This window comes from Anolis carolinensis, chromosome 2, assembly GCF_035594765.1.
Source record: "Anolis carolinensis isolate JA03-04 chromosome 2, rAnoCar3.1.pri, whole genome shotgun sequence".
NCBI lineage: Eukaryota > Metazoa > Chordata > Lepidosauria > Squamata > Dactyloidae > Anolis > Anolis carolinensis.
Genome location: NC_085842.1, coordinates 184,557,099 through 184,577,773, shown reverse-complemented (window position 1 = coordinate 184,577,773; position 20,675 = coordinate 184,557,099). Strand labels below are relative to the sequence as shown.

The following is a 20,675-nucleotide window of genomic DNA, read 5'->3' as shown; positions in this document are numbered from 1 at the left end:
AAATGCCAGTTTAGGAAGAAGAATTTTCCTTGACATGGAAACCTGCAAGAAAAAGGATAAACTTTACTTGCTCAGATATCATCAATCCCCCTCCCCGCCAACACACATTTGTATTCTATAATGAACAGAACTTTGATTTTCAAATGTAAATCCATTTACCCTCAAAAGTCGTTTAGTAAATAAGCTTTCCTTTTTTCTCCCTGCTTTGTAATGTTTAATATAAAACTGTTTTAAAACCAGCTTTCCAGGTGTGGGACTACAACTCTCTTTATCCCCAATCTGCATGGGGGAGATGATGGCTAGGGGTGATGGTGTTGTAGTCAAACGTACATGGAAGGCAATGAGTTAAGGGAAACTGCATTAACACAATCTGCTCACTTGTGATGGTATGAATTAGCACTGGCTTGTCAAGCAGGCTGACTTTTGTAAATTGGACATATACTTTGTATTCACATTTTCTCCTGTATCACAGTAGTTTATATTTATACACCTCATTGTAGGCAAATTAGTATATTTGTGTATGTGTGTAGAACTAATAATGTTAAAACCAGTGCTATATTATTCCAAACTGAAGTCATCCAGATGTTTTGGTCTTCGGCTCCCAAAAGCCCCAGCCAGCTTGGCCAACAGTCAGGAATTCTGGGAACTAAAGTCACAAATATTCAGAAGACCTATGTTTGGTAAACAGTAGAGCCTATATATGGGGCCGCGGTGGTGCAGTGAGTTAAACTGCTAAAATGCAGATTTTGCTGACCGGAAGGTAGGTGATTTAAATTTACGGGATGAGGCGAGCTCCCTCTGTTAGCCCCAGCTTCTGTCAACCTAGCAGTTTGAAAACATGCAAGTGTAAGTAGATCAATAGGTACTGCTTTGGCGGGAAGGTAGCAGTGCTCCATGCAGTCATGCTGTCCATATGAACTAGGCGGCGTCTACAGACAATGCCAGCTCTTCAGCTTAGAAATGGAGATGAGCACCAACCCCCAGATTTGTACTCAACTAGACTTAATGTCAAGGGGAAACCTTTACTTTATTAGAACCTATATATTCTGAAGGCACAAAATCCTGGCTGATCTTATAGGCTAATCAGGGCCGCGACTGGTCAGTATTTGGAAGGTGGAACCATCGAGGAATACCAGGTGCTGTAGGTTATATTTCATAGGAAGGAACTAACAAAACTGCCTTTGAGTATTGCTTACTTAAGAAAACTCTGTGAAATTCATGGAGCTACCATAAATTAACCAACAACTTGGAAGGCACCTACATGTACCCATAATGTATCCTGTTTAAGACGCTGTTGCAAACTCTGTAGCACTGTTGGCTTTGGGGTTTTGGAGGGACTGTTGGCAGGGACAGTGGGAGGTTCAGAATAAGATTCTCATCTGCTGGACCATGTTTTCATTATTCAATGTCTCTTTAGGGTGGCAACCGATCACAACGTGGACAACACAACGGCTGTACTTCGGGAATGGCTAACAAATGTTAAGAGCATGTATCACTCCGTGGAGTGGCGTCCCATGGAGCTCCCCAGGTGAGCAAAGTAAGAACTGTGGTGAATCAGGGTGAAATATATGGGGAGACGGAGGGGAAAACCTGGAAGCCAGATCTGAAGATGGTGCACCAGAAATAAGTAACAACACAAAAGACTACTCGGTCCCAATACAATATTTTCTACCTTGTATTTTGTGGGTTAAGTGGATAGACAGATAGTCTGATATAGAAAGAGAAAGCAAAAAGAAGAAAAAGAAATGTTGAGATGGGTGGAATACAGAAGGTTCTCTGTATCCACACATTCTGTTTCCATGACTTGAATTTTCTTTTAAAGCTCAAAAAGCAAATAATTGATTTAGGCATTTTAGATAGGCGATACTCCTCCATTGTGTATAATGGTTCTTGGGTATCCATGGATTCTGGTATCCATGGGGGGGGGGGCTTGGAACTAAATCCCAGCAGGATATTGAGAACCCATTGTACGCTCACAGCCCATCATGTCTAAAAATTACTATGAATGAGTTGGACTATACTAACACTTTCTTCAAATTGAATCTGATTAAGGTGGTTATGTTAAAAAAAAATTAAGAATGTGTTGCCCAAATTCTGTACCCCAAAGGCCATGTTCTGTTGTTTATGTGAATATGTGCACAATTTAATGTCACACATGCAACAACTCACACTGTTTTACTTAATTCATATTGCTAGTGAGGAGCATGGATAAGATTCTATGCACTGCAATTAAATGTTTTGGAAATTTGCTTTAGCCACCCATCTAACTTTTAAATAGATAATTGCCTTTTTTGCTGTTGTTCAGGCTTGATTATATACAGTAGAGCCTCGCTTATCCAACGTAAACAAGCCGGCAGAATGTTGGAAAAGCGAAAATGTTGGATAATAAGGAGGGATTAAGGAAAAGCCTATTAAACGTCAAATTACATTATGATTTTACAAATTAAGCACCAAAACATCATGTTTTACAACAAATTGACAGAAAAAGTAGTTTAGTAGTTTAGTAACATTATGTAGTAATTACTGTATCTACAATTTTTGCACCAAAACATCACAATGTATTGAAAACATTGACTACAAAAACACTGACTACTAAAAAAAATGACTACAAATAAAGATAGAATTGCTGCCTAGAGAAACAGTTGTGGATCCGGGCGGGAGGCAGACTGTTGGATAATACAGAACGTTGGATGAGCGAAGGTTGGATAAGTAAGACTCTACTGTAGCTATAAGAGCTAGAAAACTAATTCGAAAAACAACAGCAAACCACAGATTCTCAGGAAACTAAATTTATCCATACCATATCATTTGTCAATCACAAAATAATAGAATCTCTGAAGAAAGCCAACAGGTTTCCTGAAGGCTTTCCTATGTCCTTTTATTAACTTAACGGTAAGTACAAAGAAAGTACAGATAATAGAAAAAGTTAATAAACTCAAATAACCACTTGTGAAATTCTTCTGACCCTCTCTTTGCCTGCTTTGTTCTCTAGATCTTATTTAACTTAAATCTCTAATTTTTTTATTCTTGTTGCTCATACAGTATTTCTGTTCCTTTTAAAGCTTCTTTTATGAGGATTGTTCAGTTTTATTGTGATTTGCATTTTTGTTTTTAACTTGGCTTGAGTTTAATTTTTAGATGTTTGCATCAGTTCTGTAGACAATGGAAAAGTTGATAAAAAGAACAGACTTGAAGAGCAAATACAGTAGAGTCTCACTTATCCAACACTCACTTATCCAACGTTCTGGATTATCAAATGCATTTTTGTAGTCAATGTTTTCAATACATTGTGATATTTTGGTGCTAAATTCATAAATACAGTAATTACTACATAGCATTACTGTGTATTGAACTACTTTTTCTGTCAAATTTGTTGTATAACATGATGTTTTGGTGCTTAATTTGTAAAATCATAACCTAATTTAATGTTTAATAGGCTTTTCCTTAATCTCTCCTTATTATCCAACATATTCGCTTATCCAATGTTCTGCCAGCCCGTTTACGTTGGATAAGTGAGACTCTACTGTAATTATTAGGTTTAGCTGATATATGTGTTAGTTCATCTTCAATGAGATACTCAGTGTTTTGGCATCTTCCTTTTTAGTTGCTGTGTAAAATCTGATTTTTGTGAAATTGCCCACATTATGCAAATTATATTTGTTTGCATGTATGTTTTGCATTATTTCTGCTGCTGCTTGCATTTGTGGAACGGGTCCACACTGTGGCTGCTAAGATTCCACCTGAAGTGAAGACTTGTAGCCTTCCAGGTGTTGTTGGATGTTTACTCCCACCATCCTTCACCATGCTGGTTTTGATTCATGGGTGTTGCAGGCCAACAACACCTGAAGAGCCACTTGTTGCCCCAGATATGTGTGATTGGCCCATGTACTGAATCTTCCAACTTGGAGCAAAGGCATAGAGTAACTTAAGTAAGTTTTCTGAAGTTGAGCCTTGGCAACTTCACTCAAAATATTTTGGAAGCTACAGAGTATTGTTCTTCCTTCATCTCCTTCTTAAACCTTTAAATAACTGAATATCACAGAGCAGACATCCTGTTAGTTTCCAGTGATCCTCCTACCAAATCCAGAAACACACTGTCCTTGTTAACAAATTCCTTTCAATGCTTAGTAGAAACCAACAGGCAGACTTTACTTCATACACTTGGCACATTATTCTGGTCATTTATGGAGTCTGCATGGTTTCCATCTATTGGGGGCAGGCTGGTGGAGATGAGGGGATATTTCAAAGCCTTTAAAACTGAGCCTCTTTATCCATGCCAGGTCCTATCCAGATGAGGAAGGCCCCAAGCACTGGTCCAACTTCCGTTATGAACATGTCATGAAGCTTCGTCAGGCGGCTTTGCAGGCAGCAAGGGACATGTGGGCAGACTACATCTTGGTGAGGAAAAGATGTGGAAGGCAGCCTGGTGGGAAGGGAATTGGTTAAGTTTGGATTAACTTCTTCCTTGGACCCCCTCTTAAAGCATTTCTCATATGCGGTGTTGCAGCCCTGAAGTCTACATACCGTGTTTCCCTGAAAATAAGACAGTGTCTTATATTATTTTTTGCTCCCAAAGATGTGCTAGGTCTTATTTTCAGGGGATGTCTTATTTTTCCATGAAGAAGAATTCACATTTATTGTTGAACAAAAAATGAACATGTATCATATATTGTACTGTAGTTGTCATCACAAACCAGCATAACCAGACAAACTTGAATCCTATCAAGAATTTCTTCTTACTACCATTATTTCCATGTACAACTGGTACGTACATTTACCAATCCTGTATGCTCTGGTGTTCTGTTTGGCAGGCGCTGGGCATGCTTCCAAACAAAAACTGCTAGGTCTTACTTTCGGGGGAGGCCTTATATTGAGCAATTCAGCAAAACCTATACTAGGTCTTATTTTTTGGGGATGTCTTATTTTCAGGGAAACAGGGTAGCATGGACATTTGTCCCATGATGTTTCCCTGCTCAGCCATAGACTTGAGGATGGGGACTCAAGAGACCAGTACTGTCTGGGCAGTTGTATTTCCTATGGCAGGTGCAGTTGGGGAAATGGAAGTAGAAGATTACCTGACTTTTCTAAGGATACTTTAATACAAAACTGTTGTGTGTATGGCCTTCTAAATATTGAAGCATGATTTCCAGAACATGCACTTCCTATGACCACTCTCCATATTGGCTGTGCTTCTCAGGGCTGATCATAGAATTATAGAATAATAAAGTTGGAAGACACCACATGGGCCATCCAGTCCAACTCCCTGCCATGCCAGAAAAGCACAATCAAAGTACCCCTGACAGATGGCCAGTGGGAGTTCAGTGACATTGGGATGGGGGGGGGGGGGCGTGTGTTCCCTAACCTGTACTGTACACCCATTCCATATGAAGCAAAAAGTCATCCATGGTGTCCAAATTTTACTAATATTGATGTACAGAGGACACTAGTGGCTTTGACTCTTGACTGTAGCAGCTCCAGATGTCTCCAGTGAAAAAATCAAGAGAGAGGAATAAACCAGGGTGCATCTGGACTGTTGAATTAGCACTTTAACTGCCATGGTTCAATGCTGTGGGATCCTGGAGTTGTTTTTTGGTGGTATACCAACTTTTTTTTCATGTCAGGAGTGACTTGAGAAACTGCAAGTCGCTTCTGGTCTGAGAGAATTGGCCATCTGCGAGGACGTTGCCCAGGGGATGCCCAGATGTTTGATGTTTTACCGTCCTGTGAGAGGCTTCTCTCATGTCTCCACATGACAGGCGGGAACTCACCTGCTCTCCCTGGATTCAAATTGCCAACCTGTCGGTCAGCAGTCCTGCTGGCACAAGGGTTTAACCCATTTCACCACTGGGGGCTCACCAACAATATTTATGTTTATATGGCCAACAATATTGGGCATATACACATAAAGACCTGTAAAACCACAACTCTCATGAGACCATGACCAGACCTTAGTTTGGGTATGCCTGGTGTAGATGCACCCCAGGTGATTCACTGAATAAAACCAGAATAAAAATAATAGAAATATACTTCTTCTTAGGGTTGTTGTGAGTCTTCTGGGCTGTATGACCATGTTCCAGAAGCATTCTCTCCTGACGTTTCACCTACATTTATGGCAGGCATCCTTAAAGGTTGTGAGGTATCACAGCCTCTGAGGATGCCTGTCATAGATGTGGGCGAAACGTCAGGAGAGAATGCTTCTGGAACATGGTCATACAGTCCGGAAGACTCACAACAATTCTGTGATTCCAACCATGAAAGCCTTCGACAACATACTTCCTCTTATTTCATGGTTTCCTACCATGTTGTTCTCTTCTCCACCCATGTATTATTTTTCTTCCCCCTCCTCCTTTTTTCCTGTTTGTTTGTTGATGTAATGCTAAACTAGCCAGAAAGGAAAATATCAGGTGTAAAGTTAACATGCATGCATTGTATTACCTTGCATAATCTTACAATCTAGGTAGAGATTTTTTTCTTCTCAGCATCTTCTCTTCCCTAAATCTGGCTACTTAAAAGAGTTCACTATTACAGTCAGTAAGCCTTCCTCCCAACTCCGCTGAAGTACCTGGCTTCTCTGGCGTGTGCCCTGCTCCCTCACGTTTCCATTTCCCAGACGGGAACAGCTGTGTTGAGATGTCAGGACAAACTGGGAGCCTCATCAGAGCAGCTGTTCTTGCTGGGCATTCAGCCCCTTGGCTTGCCATGCCTTGTACTTCCGTTTTGGAATTTGCTTCTGGCCTTCAGCCCAGAATTACTGGCAGGGGGGTGATTGGGCACTATCCATACCTCTCCCTGAAACGGGCTAGACAGTAGATTATTGTGCTTTTCCTCGCTCATGAAAAGCGACAGCACCTGTTTGTTGTCAGGTTCATTTCAGACTTGGCAATATCCATGGCTCTTTAGATTTAGCCCACAAAATGACTCTCGGCTCCAGGATCAGAATGGAGTCCTGAAATAATTCCTTTATTGTATCAGTTTCCCTCCCAAGCTAAGCATGCTCTTGCCTTCCATTTCACTAGTGCCATGCTTGCATACTTGTGAACCCCTTGTTTCCTCCTTGTCACTTCTTAGATGCCTCTTCCTTGTGCAGTATTTACTGAAGGCTCTCCTTTTTTGGCCTTCTTTGTTTAATAATCCCTTTCTTCTCTAGTAGCCTGACTTGCACTATTGTTTAAAAGAAAGAAATGATTTGAGTTTTTTAAAAGTTTTTGCTAAAAATGCAGACAACAAAACCAAAGTGTTGTCGAAGGCGTTCATGGCCAGAATCACATGGTTGTTGTGTGTTTTTCGGGCTGTATGGCCATGTTCCAAGTATTCAGGAGAGAATACTTCTGGAACATGGCCATACAGCCCGAAAAACACACAACAACCAAACAAAACCAAAGGCTTGTACTGTGCAGTTTCTGATCTGATTTTGACTGTCTTTTGGTTTCTCATAAAATGTGTCATTATTAGTACATTTAGTACATTAGTACGGTTTGCACTTTTTATCTATGTCAGCTTGATAAAGACACAGGATCTATTCCCATCCCAATTTGCACTTCCAAGAATTTGCAGCACTTTATCAGTCACCTCGTGTTTACAATATTTATATGGTGCACCTTACCCAGTCTACTTTTACAACCTCTCCGTTTTAATCCATGTTTTTATTCGTTCTTGTCATTTGTTTTTAATGGCTAATGTTTAAATTTTTATAATTGTGCATGTCTTTTGTCTATTGTTGTGTTTTATATTGCTATTGTTTTTATTCGGGCTTGGCCCCATGTAAGCCGCCCCGAGTCCCCATTGGGGAGATAGAGGTGGGGTATAAAAATAAAGTTATTATTATTATTATTATTACATCACCTGAGTATAGGCTATGAAAATCCTAGCCTATCATGAGTGCAAACTAGAAGCTGAAATAGAAAAGAAACAAGGATACAATAATTGGTTAGCTAAGGTTTCATGCCAACCAGCAAATAGGATAGTTGCTGTATATTCTGGAGCCCGAGAATGCATTACTTTTTTATGGGAACATCTCTAGATTTAACATTATGCTTTTTCTCTCTCCTTTTCTTTCTCGATTTAACACACACCTCTGCAGTTTGTGGATTCGGACAATCTGCTAACCAACCCTGACACCTTGAGTCTTTTGATAGCTGAGAACAAGACTGTGGTGGCTCCTATGCTGGACTCGCGGGCGGCCTATTCAAACTTCTGGTGCGGGATGACCTCGCAGGTATGCAGGTTGTGGATTCTCAGGCTCCCCTACATTCCACATCTATGTGAGTTCATGGGACTTGAGGCCCTGCCAGTGAAACATGATAAGTCTTTGTGGTTTGTGTGTATTGAGGCAGGAATGCAGGGCTCTATGTACACAGTGCCTGGCACAGCTTTCCACACTCCAGTACCCTGGAGATGTGTGTGTGTGTGACTGCAGCCCCTAGGTAAAGTTTAAAAGCTAACAAAAGTCTAAATGTTACCTGGGAATGATCTTTCCATGCCACAATTCCACTCTTTCCTTCATCCCGAGATCCAATTTCTCTTTGTTCAGAACTAAACAGCAGGTCAATCATAGGCCCTGCAATCCAAGTGAGTCCACTTTCCCGCTGATGTATTTTATGAATATTTATTTTATTGTTTTAATTATATATGCTGTTATTGTGTTCTGTTTTTATCTGTTGATTCTTGGGCTCGGTCCCCATGTGAACTGCTCTGAGTTCCCTTGGGGAGATGGAGGTGGGTTATAAATAAAGTTGTATTATTTATTTATTTAATTAATTTATATACCGCTGCCACATATACAGTAACACAAAATATAGTAACATTTTATTTATTATTATTATTATTATTATTATTATTGCCAGTTGATTGTCACAGTAGCCATGATTTTCTTGGCCACATCCAACAAGGTGGCCTCTATTTAAACCTTAACATCACTCAGGAAAATAGGCCCTTTTCTTTGATCAAGGTCCTGCATAGTTGAGTCCACTTATGAGATTGGTGTGGCTCCACTGTTGCCACATCCAGGATCTGCAGTTGTGCTCAATAGCTTCCCCACAGTCATTCCATTGCTTGCGGTGAGGGACTCAGGGAAGCATCTAAGTGTGGCTCCATGGCCAGATCAGGCTGTGAACATCTTCCACCAGGAGCTGGTGGGTAACTTCAGTGGTCTCATCAGATGTAATAGTCAGCCTGATGAAAATGTAGCCAAACACTTCTTCAATCCACCTCTTTATTCTCTACCTGCAGTTATGGTAAATGGCCATAGGGGAGGAGATTTTATTGACTTGAGGGCAGGGAGGTCTTGGTTGCTTGCTTTTAGATGATAGAAATGAATATAATTTTTAACATTTTTATAATAAAACAACATTTACTTACATCGGACCAACAGAAAATAAAGGTGTCACGCTCTCGACCACGCATGGGGACAATTTTGAGTTTCCGAGCATTTTTGTATTTTGGAATTCCAGATAATGGAACTCAACTTGCACCATCTTCCTCAATGGCCATGCAAATATAAGTTGGACTTAAGTTTATGTATGTCATTAACAGGACACCAGCTTATATCTGTCAACTCAAGTGGTGAAATGCAGTAGGGATGTCTTTATATCTTTTGGATGTCTTACCAGCACAGTCTATTTATGTTGAATAGGACAACTGGGAAGATGTTGTATCCCTTCCATCTAGATCTTGGTGATAAATGTTAGATCAGCATACTTGTCCAAAATGGAATAATGAATTACAGCAGGTTTCCTTTTCTCTGGCCTAGTTGGTATTAAGAGTGCCAGTTGTTAATCTCTAATGGGAAATTAGTACAGTGAAAAAACGGACAAGATGGTATGCTCTATTTGTCTATCATCTGTATCACAGCTTTTAAAACCTTTCTACCCCTTCTGGCCTGAGAAATGTTTGCACAACCCCAGGTATCTAGGTAAATAAAATAGGTATACAAATCAAATATTTACTGATAACAAATCTGCATTTGCAAGGCTTGCTGCTGCTGCTGCTGCACAGTCGTTTAGTCATCTCCGACTTTGTGACCGCATGGACCAGTCCACGCCAGAGCTCCCTGTCAGCCGTCACCGCCCCCAGTTCCTTCAAGGTCAAGCCAGTCACTTCAAGGATACCGTCCATCCATCTTGCCCTTGGTCGGCCTCTCTTCCTTTTTCCTTCCATTTTCCCCATCATCGTGATCTTTTCCAAGCTTTCCTGTCTCCTCATGATGTGGCCAAAATACTTCAGCTTTGCCTCTACTATCCTTCCCTCCAGTGAGCAAGGCTTGCTAAACAGACTGATTTTCATTTTTATGACGTACAACTGAAGTATCTTCTGCAGAGGCCACTGTAAACACTGCACAACAGATTCAAGTAAATATCTAAAACAGCCACTAGGTGATATTCAGAAATATTTTTAGGACACGAACATTGAGCTCAGGGGACCCCATTGTGGTCGGGACCCACAGCTTAAGAATCCCTGATCTATATCATCTCCTCATCTGGTTTGCCACATGCCCACTGCCATTTTTCATCTTTTCCTCATGTTCCTCATCACAAACCCATGGCTTTCTTATGGCGAGCCCCTGCGTTTGATATCTCCTTTTCTTTGCAGTTAAACTCCTTTGAAATTCTCTCTCCCTTAGGGCTATTACAAGCGCACGCCTGCCTACATCCCTGTCAGGAAACGTGACCGCAAGGGCTGCTTTGCTGTTCCCATGGTTCACTCCACCTTCCTCATCAACCTGCAGAAAGAGGCCAGCCAGAATCTCGTCTTCTACCCACCCCATCCAGATTACACTTGGGCATTTGATGACATCATTGTCTTTGCTTTTGCCTGCAGGCAGGCTGGTGAGTTGGAAATGATGCCTTCTCTTAGTGGGAAGGACAGCAATCTGGCTTGTTTATCTATTGAGCAGCTGCAGTGTTGTTCAAGGAAACCAGCATCATTATCTGAGAACAACGGAAAAATTAATTGGGGTATGTGTTGTCGAAGGCTTTCATGGCCGGAATCATTCGGGGCTGTATGGCCATGTTTCAGAAGCATTCTCTCCTGACATTTCTATGGCAGGCATCCTCAGAGTTTGTGAGGTCTGTTGAAAACTAGGCAAATTTGAGGAATGTCCAGGGTGAGAGAAAGAACTCTTGTCTGTTGGAGGCAAGTCTGAATGTTGCAATTAATCACCTTGGTTAGCATTGAAAAGCCTTGCAGAAACATGGCCTGGCTGGTGCCTGCCTGGGGGAAACCGTTGTTAGGAGGTGTTGAGCACTTGATGAACCAACCTGGACACAGCATATTATTTGAGAACACAGAAATGCTGGACCACTCTAACAACCACCATGTCAGACAACACAGAGAAGCCACTGAAATCCACAAGCATGCGGGCAATTTCAACAGAAAGGAGGCAACCATGAAAATGAACAAAGTCTGGCTATCAGTATTTTATAAAAAAAACAACTCTAAAATCAGGACAGCAAATAAAGAACAACACTAAAAAAACAAAAAAACGGGAATTCCAGACAATCAGGGCCAGCTAACAACTAACAAAAAAAATCCCCCAAGGAGGAAGCAGGCAGGCTTTGAAGCTACAATTTATTTATTTACAGCATTTCTACCCCGCCTTTCTCACCCAAGGGGACTCAAGGCAGCTCACAAAACTGGCAAAATTCAATGCCAATAACACAATACAATAAAATCAACATTGAACATTTAAAACAATTGGCCAATCAATAAAAACAATATATAAAGCTTAAAACATATACAGGGCTATTAAATGCTAATCAAGGTGGCCAATTGCCACATTCACACTTGCTTCAAACAGATAAGAGTTCTTTCTCCCACCCTGGACATTCTACAGATATATAAACCCCACTTGCCTAGTGTCCAACAAACCTCACAACCTCTGAGGATGCTTGCCATAGATGTGGGTAAAACATCTGTCAGGAGATAATGCTTCTGGAACATGGATATACAACCCAGAAAACTCAGAGCAACCCAGAAACTGGGGTAACTTTGGTGTGAGGGCAATCATGCAGACTGTCGTATGGAGGCATCTTGCTTAATTACAGGAAATCTGTATTTTTAATTAAAATACACTGGACATTTGGGGGCCCCTTTTTGCGTTTGTCCCTGTCTATATTTGGAATTCAGTGTATTGAGAACTTTGAAATGGAGTTGTGCTAAGTAAGTATGGGGCCAAAAGAATCCAAGTTATCTTATGATTTATTTGGTGTTGCCTCTTATGAATGGACATGGGCCATTTTGTGGGCAGCCAGCTGTGTTGCAGGATCTCTTGAACAATAATTTTCTCAGATTCATTCAAGTGGCGGTGAGACATTAGTTTTATATGCCACTGCAACATTGGCATATGTCTCGTTCGCTCATTGCATAAAGAAGATTTCTTTTTTCCTCATACAGACACCCCCCCCCCCCCCAAAGCAACATTTCAGATGCTGTCTCCTTGCAGCAGTGCTGTTTACTGATGGATGGAGGGCAGGAAATAGCAGAGCAGCGCCCTGGGTTGTACCTGTAGTGGGAAACCCATCAATCACATTTTATTGATTAGCCCATCGGCCGTATCAAAACATTTAGCACATAGACATACATACAACATACAACCCGCGGTACAAAATAAGTTAAAATAAACACGCTGTTAACAAGATCCCGTTCAGTATTCTGGCCGGCCTTTTTTTTTTTGGCATAAAGATATAATGAAGTTTATTTGTCAAAAAAACCCCAAAAACCCAGAATTAAAGTAAACACATGATTGATGAAAGAAAGAGGGGAGGTCTAGCTATACCTGATTTAAAATTATACTTTGAGGTGGAAGCACTATTGTGGGCCAAAGATTGGGCAAAACTTGAAAATAGCAAAATTTTGAATCTGAAGGGAATAGACCTAAGATTAGGGTGGCACACTTATCTCTGGTATGAAAAAAAAGATAGAAAATAATTTCATTTTGTAAGGTCCTCAATTCTTACGATATGGGAGAAATATAAAAAAAATTGTATGAAAAAATATTATTTTGGATATCACCATTAGAGGCCTCCCAAAGAAGAATAATAGGGTGAGAAAATTGGCTTAAATATAAAGATCTATTAATAATAAAAATGGGAATTGGGCACTAAAAACACAACAGGAAATGAACAAATTAGATAAAAATATTTCCTGGTTTCAATATAATAGCATAAGGAGGGGTAGATCATAATCAGGCTAGGGAGGGAGAGTCTTATGGCGTCTATAAAGCAAGATTTGGGCCCATCTTAGCGTTAAAGTCTCTTCCCAAAATGACAGAAGCATATGAGTTCTGCATTATGAGATCACCAACATACATTTCCAAATCGGATCACTGGGCTCTGATTTGTGGTTTCCTCTTCAGTGGGGGCATATATACATTAACTACCAGCAGCGTGTGATGTTGGAATTGGATCAACATTGCTAGTAGTGGGAAACCCAATGATGAAGGCATCCTCAATCATCCCTGGGGGGATGACATTATTGCTGTGCATTCATTAGTAGATAACTAACTGTACACTTCTCTGCTACCCTCCACTGGCCAGTAAACACCCATGTTGAGGGAAGAATATGTGAAAGGTGAGTTTGAGGCAGGGTGAGCGAGTAATGGGTGGGATCTCTTCCTAACCAGTTACCTCATGCGCTTATATGCTTGTTCTCCTCTCTCCCATTCCATTTGTTTAGAGGTCCAGATGTATGTGTGCAATAAAGAGGTGTATGGCTTCCTACCTGTGCCACTGCGATCCCACAGCACCCTGCGTGATGAAGTGGAAAGCTTCATGCATGTGCAGCTGGAGGTCATGGGTGAGGACTCTATGTGATTCTTGGTTCTTGCATTTTTTTAATCAGGGAAAACTCATAGTAATGAAAACTAGATTCTTCTTTGACTATTCAACTGCGTGAATAATGAAAGTAAATACCGTTTCCCTGAAAATAAGACATCCCCTGAAAATAAGACCTAGTAGAGGTTTTGCTGAATTGCTCAATATAAGGCCTCCCCCAAAAGTAAGACCTAGAAAAGTTTGTGTTTGGAAGTACAGTAGAGTCTCACTTATCCAACACTCGCTTATCCAACGTTCTGGATTAGCCAACGCACGTTTGTAGTCAATGTTTTCAATATATCGTGATATTTTGGTGCTAAATTCATAAATACAGTAATTACTACATAGCATTACTGCGTATTGAACTACCTTTTCTGCCAAATTTGTTGTCTAACATGTTTTGGTGCTTCATTTTTAAAATCATAACCTAATTTGATGTTTAATAGGCTTTTCCTTAATGCCTCCTTATTATCCAACATATTTGCTTATCCAACATTCTGCAAGCCCGTTTATGTTGGATAAGTGAGACTCTACTGTATACCTGCTGAACAGAACACCAGAGCATACAGGATTGGTAAATGTACATACCATAGATTGTTGTACGTGGAAATAATGGTAGTAACAAGAAATCCTTGATAGGGTTCACAGTTTGTTTGGTTATGCTGATTTGTGATAACTGTACAGTATATAATAAATGTTCTTTTTTTTTTTGTTCAACAATAAATGTGAATTCTTCTTTATGAAAAAATAAGACATCCCCTGAAAACAAGACCTAGCGCATTTTTGGGAGCAAAAATTAATATAAGACACTGTCTTATTTTCGGGGAAACACGGTAGCTAAAGATGATCACCAAGGTGTGGTCGAAAGCTTTCATGGCCGGAATCACTGGGTTGTTGTTGTGTGTTTTCCGGGTCTTATGGCCATGTCGCAGAAGCATTCTCTCCTGACGTTTCGCCAACATCTATGGCAGACATCCTCAGAGGATATATACCTCACAACTTCTGAGGATGCCTGCCATAGATGTGGACAAAATGTCAGAAGATAATGCCTCTAGAACATGGCCATACTGCCCGGAAAACACAACAACCCTATGATCACCAAGCTTCATCTAGAAAATGTAGGGTAACCAGCTATTATGCCACAGTTCTGTTATGTGTACTAGTCTCCCTGGGACATGTATATGCACTTCTTATGAAAAATATATAAAGTAAACATCAGCATCTCTGTAACGCAGGTTCTGTACCAATGAAGGCTTGAATTAGCTGACCAATAGTTTTGTTGTTAATTGCGTTATGCTGACTTTTAATTATGACAACCCTAGAAACGAGAGACTTCCAAGTCATCCTGTTATCACCAGCCCTGCTTAGGTCTTGCAGACACAATGCTGTGACTTCCTTGCCTGAATCCATCCACTGCACCTTCCTCTTTTTTCTACTGATCTCTTACCTTTCCAAGCACATCCATCATTGTCCTTTCTAATGAGTTGTACCTTCTCATGATATGCCCAAAGTATGACAGTCTCCGTTTAGTCATCTTGGCTTCAAAGGAGAGTTTTTGGCAGCCCATTTTGTTGTTTATTTGTCCAGTCATTTCTAACTCTTTGTGATGTCATGGACCAGCCCACGCCAGAGCTCCCTGTCAGCCATCATGACTCCCAGCTCCTTCAAGATCAAGCCGGTCATTTCAAGGACACCATCCATCTATCTTGCAGCCCATATTATCTGTAAAACTTTTTTCCAGCACCACTATTTGATTCTTTACCTTCCAACTTTCTTAATTATCCAGCTTTCACACTCCTATACAAAAATCAGACATACGGTGGTGTTATCATTCAATACTTTGAGCCAATATGTATGATCTTTCTTAATTCTGTTCTTGTGAGTCACAAAAAAAGCAAAGAGGAGCACATTCCACTAATGGTCATACAGAATCTTTTATTTTGCCACTTGTTTGGCTTGTGAGATTTCGGCAGGCAATGTCAATGTCCAGCTTCTGATTGTTCTGTGATCTGTGACTTATGAATTTATCATAAAGCTCTCTTCCTCCTTAAATTCTCACCTTAATTAAATAGAGTCTTGGGATTCAGAGGGCTTCAGAGGCAATCAGCCTCTGGAAACTTAATACCAATGATGGTGGGGGAGATAGTGAACAGTTTGGGAAACCTGTTGCTTTCTCTCTGTCCTGTGGCGTCCAGGATAACTCTGGTTGGCTACTGCTGAAAACAGGTTGCTGGAGTTTTAGATTAAGTAGGACTGTGTGTATGTTCTCCCTCTGCCATAGATTCATGGAGTTGCCTTGAACAAAATTCTCTTTCTCTGTCCCATTTTCCTGTGCAAGACCCATTGATGTGAAAAGGGTATATTGCAATATACATTGCAGCAGTACATTGTTGGGTATGTTTCAGCTTGGAGAAAAGAAAGGCTTTTAAGCCAGAGGCTGGATGGCCATCTGTCGGGGGTGCTTTGAATGCGATTTCCTGCTACTTGGCAGGGGGTTGGACTGGATGGCCCATGAGATCTCTTCCAACTCTACTATTCTATGATTCTATGATTCTAAGAAGAGAACATGATAGCCATGTTCAAATATTTGAAAGGATGTCACATTGAGGAAAGGGCAATCTTGTTTTCTGCTCCTCTGGACACTAAGACCCTTTCCACACAGCTGAATAAAACCCCACATTTTCTGCTTTGTACTGGAATATATGGCAGTGTGGACTCAGATAACCCAGTTCAAAGCAGATCTTGTGTGATTTTCTGCCTTGATATTCTAGGATATAGGGCTGTGTGGAAGGACCCTAAGACACAATGGAACAATGGATTCAGATTGCAGGAAAAAAGAGTCCAAGTAAACATTAGGAAGAGATGTTTTCAGCAGTGGAATATGCTGCCTGTGGAGTGGTTGAGTCTACTACTTTTGAGGTGTTTAAGCAGAAGTTGGATGCCCATCTGTCAGGGGTGCTTTAATTATGTGTTCTTGCATGGCAGAAGGGGATAGGACTGGATGGCCCTTAGTGGTTTCCTTCAACTGTAATTCTATTATTGTAAATTTCAGCTGCATCCCTGCATGCATCAACTTCGCTACAATCAGCAAGACCTACTTCTAACAAGGACAGCTCTAGAAATGCCACTGAAATCAAAAGACTCAACAGCTTTTCAAAATAATCAGATATTTTATTTTCCAGCTGCAGCCTTCATGCCTTTCCAATCCAGGGAAATGTGATGGAGCTACTCATGCTGACTTTTTTTAGCATAAGGCCTCTGATATCAAAGGCGCCTGTGTGTCAACTCACCATCCCTTCTGGAGGAGTTTGCTGGACTCTTTCCCTTAAGTTTGCTGCACAGGCATTCTTTGTCCGTCCTGCAGCTGCACAAAGGTCCTTTTACAACGTCCAACTGCCCTTAAAGGGGAAGCTGTGCCTAAAGGTTATTTCACCTGACTTGATTTGCATGTCAGGAAAATATCGCTACATTACAGTAGAGTCTCACTTAACCAACATAAATGGGCCAGCAGAACGTTGGATAAGCGAATATGTTGGATAATAAGGAGGGATTAAGGAAAAGCCTATTAAACATCAAATTAAGTTATGATTTTACAAATTAAGCACTAAAACATAATGTTTAACAACAAATTTGACAGAAAAAGTAGTTCAATACGCAGTAATGCTATGTAGTAATTACTGTATTTACGAATTTAGCACCAAAATATCACGATGTATTGAAAACATTGACTACAAAAATGCGTTGGATAATCCAGAACGTTGAATAAGTGAGTGTTGGATAAGTGAGACTCTACTGTATTTTGATGTAATAGGACAGTTTTCAAGAGAATCTCCTTAAGTGTGACTGGGCCTGAATGGCATAGATTTCCCAGGGTACTGTGTCACTCCAGAAAGCATTTTGTTTTGAAAGCTTTTGAACAAAAAGAAAATATCTATATGTCTCCGATTGTTCTTTCCACCTTCTTTGATAGAAAAACTTTTGTTTAGTTTCAGTCTTTTTGTGATCTGAGATTTGGATCACTGTGGAAGAACTGGCTTTTCTTTTGTTTTGTTTCACTCTTCTTAAATAACACTGCTCCTGCTCCTGTTGTTTTGACTAATGGATCACTTTATATTATGCAAAAGAGCAGTGTATACTAACTTCATTTGTTGTTGCTGTTAGTGCTTTCCAGTTGCTTCTGACTTGCGCAACATTAAAGCAAAGCTTCAGAAGAGTTTTCCTGGCAAGATCCGTTTTTTTCAATGAGTGTGACTTGGGCCCCATCTACACTGTCCTATACTGTAAAATCCAGATTATCTGCTTTGAACTGGATTATATGGCAGTATAGACTCACAATCCAGTTCAGATCCGATAATATGGATTATCTGATTTTGATCATCTGGATTATATGGCAATGTAGATCCAGCCTTACTGTGTCGCCCAGTGGGAATTTGAATCATGATCTCCAGCACATCACTCCACCACTCTAACCATTGAATCATACTGGCTAAAAACAAGTCCCCTCCTCCACTGCCATGAAAGAGATGGCAAGATGGAAACCAATCCTGCCTAAACTGCTGACCTGCAGATATTTTGAAATCCAGACCCCATTATACCACAAGGAGTTGCATCCAACATACGGTGTTGAGGTGCTTTTCAATCAAACACCCCAAACCCCTCAAAGGTTTCCTCAAACCTATTTCTGCGGTAGAGTAGGATAAATAATTCCACTTCTGTGCATCCAAGGACTCGGTAACATTGTCATTCATATTAAGGATCTTAGATTGGTTGTAAGACAGGGTTTCATCCAAACAGGTCTAAATAAGACCTATCTCAGTGCTCTTGTAGAAGACAGCTGGCAGGTAGAAGTTATTCAGAGGTTTGTTGAAAGTTATGGGATTACATACGCACTTCTGTGCCGCAAACATTCCTTTTTTGTTTTTAATGGAAGAACTCTAAATCTGAGGAAGATAAAGCTGCACTTGGCAATACACACTCTCCCTCTGATAAAGTTTGAGTTTGCTTTTTGTGAGAATAGTTTTGGTATGGCAAAACTCCTTCTTTTTTGTGAAACTAAAGAGCCATGAACTAATCCATTAAACCTTCTTGCCCATATTGTGAGGCATAAAGATCTTGGACTCACCCACGAAGTTAATAGAAACTGTGTCTGGTTGCCAGTTGATGTCATTATTTATTGTTACAATGTTGTTGTTTTTATTCTGTTTTTACACTGTGAATTGCATTTTTATGTAACTTTCATTTTAACTGTGTTGTTGGGCTTTGCACCATGTGAGCCACCCGGAGTCTCCTACGGGAGATGGTAGTGGGATATAAAAATAAGGTTGTTGTTGTTGTTGTTGCTGTTGTTGTTGTTGTTATTATTATTAGACAAATCCTTGAGCAAAAACTAGAACAAAAAATTCACATATATCAATCTTGCTCTCCCCCCACCCACTCCATTCATCTGTTGAAGTTGTTTGAGGCAAATAATAGCCATCTGCTCACTAGAATGTAATATTTATGTACCACAGATAATGAGGCAAGTCTATGGTTAGAAACAACCCAGAGGGAGTGAATATCTTTCTTAAACCACAATAAATTAAAAGTACAGTCTGTTACTTTTAAAAGCTATAGTATGCCTGAAGGTTCACTTGAGTCAGTCATCATCTGTAGGGAAAGATTTATGCTTGTGTCTACTATACGCATTGGCAGTCGGCCAAGAATTTGGGAGAGTTCATCGTAAAATATGTCTCTGTTTTCGTTTCTTTTTTTAAAAATCTTGAAAGATGTGTTTGCCTCAGATACATGAACCCTTGTGAGAAAAAATTGGTAGAGGTTATATATCTGTTCATCTGACTTCATGTTGTTGTTGTTTTTACAGTTAAGTACCCACCAGTGGAACCTTCTAGGTATCTGTCTGTGCCTAAGAAAGTCCCAGAGAAGATGGGTTTTGATGAGGTGAGAAACAATATTCTGAAAATGAAGTCAATATATGCCAATTTATTTAGTTTGCCAAATCTTCTTGGAGGAAAAACATACAAAATTTTGATTCATGGTGATTTGTCTAGGTTTTTTTATAGTGGTCCAGTTGATCTCCCATCTTGCATGGTTGATGAGATGCCTCTTTTCAACAGTTTTTGTTGGAAAGGGTACTGAAGCTGGCTGCACTCAGTAGTTTCGAAATCACAGCCTTAAGTTTCTCCCATTTTTTGGCACTTAGAGTGCCTGCCTTATATTATCCTGATGTCTTTAATGGGAACCCCAGTCTACTCATGCTGTAGAATGAACTGTTCAGATCATAAACAAGATTGAATCTGCTGACCTAAAGGTTGGCAGTTGGAAGCTGTGGGTCGGGGTGAGCTCCTGCTGTTAGTCCTAGTTCCTGCCAACCTAGCAGTTCAAAAACATGCAAATGTGAGTAGATTAATAAGTACCGCTTCAGCGGGAAGGTAATAAAGGCGCCCATGCAGCCATGACTGCAAAACAACCAAGAGGTGTCTACGGACAACAGGCTCCGTGATTTGGAAATGGAACAAGAGCACCTCCCAATGACCAGGGTTGAGCACTGCCTCCAGAAAGCCGAAGATGAAAAGGGAAGCCTTTACCTTTGTTCTGTGTATTTGTATGTTATTGTTATTCCACTGTATTAAAGCGTTAAATGTTTGCCTATTTGTGTATGTTGTAATCTGCTCTGATAAAGTGTATTATTATTAATATTAATAATAATAATAATAATAATAATAATAATAATAATAATAATTTTATATAGGACAGGTGTTTTATGATATTGGACTTCCATTTTGGAATGCCCTCCACACCATGTCCCGGGAAATAATGAGTAGCACATAGAATGTTTCTAGCTCAATCTCTGCTACCTTGTTAGTTTTC

General features: G+C 40.3%; 1 protein-coding gene across 2 annotated transcripts in view; it reads left to right on the top strand.

Moving 5' to 3' along the window:
- colgalt1 (collagen beta(1-O)galactosyltransferase 1) overlaps nt 1–20,675 on the top strand; it is a 48,796-nt gene that overhangs the window by 9,194 nt on the left and 18,927 nt on the right. For both annotated transcript variants that reach the window (XM_062971294.1, XM_062971295.1), the window contains 6 exons: nt 1,418–1,528; nt 4,281–4,398; nt 8,081–8,215; nt 10,619–10,823; nt 13,672–13,791; nt 19,669–19,745. In XM_062971294.1, coding sequence (XP_062827364.1) covers nt 1,418–1,528; nt 4,281–4,398; nt 8,081–8,215; nt 10,619–10,823; nt 13,672–13,791; nt 19,669–19,745 — 766 coding nt within the window. The remainder of the gene's footprint in view (nt 1–1,417; nt 1,529–4,280; nt 4,399–8,080; nt 8,216–10,618; nt 10,824–13,671; nt 13,792–19,668; nt 19,746–20,675) is intronic.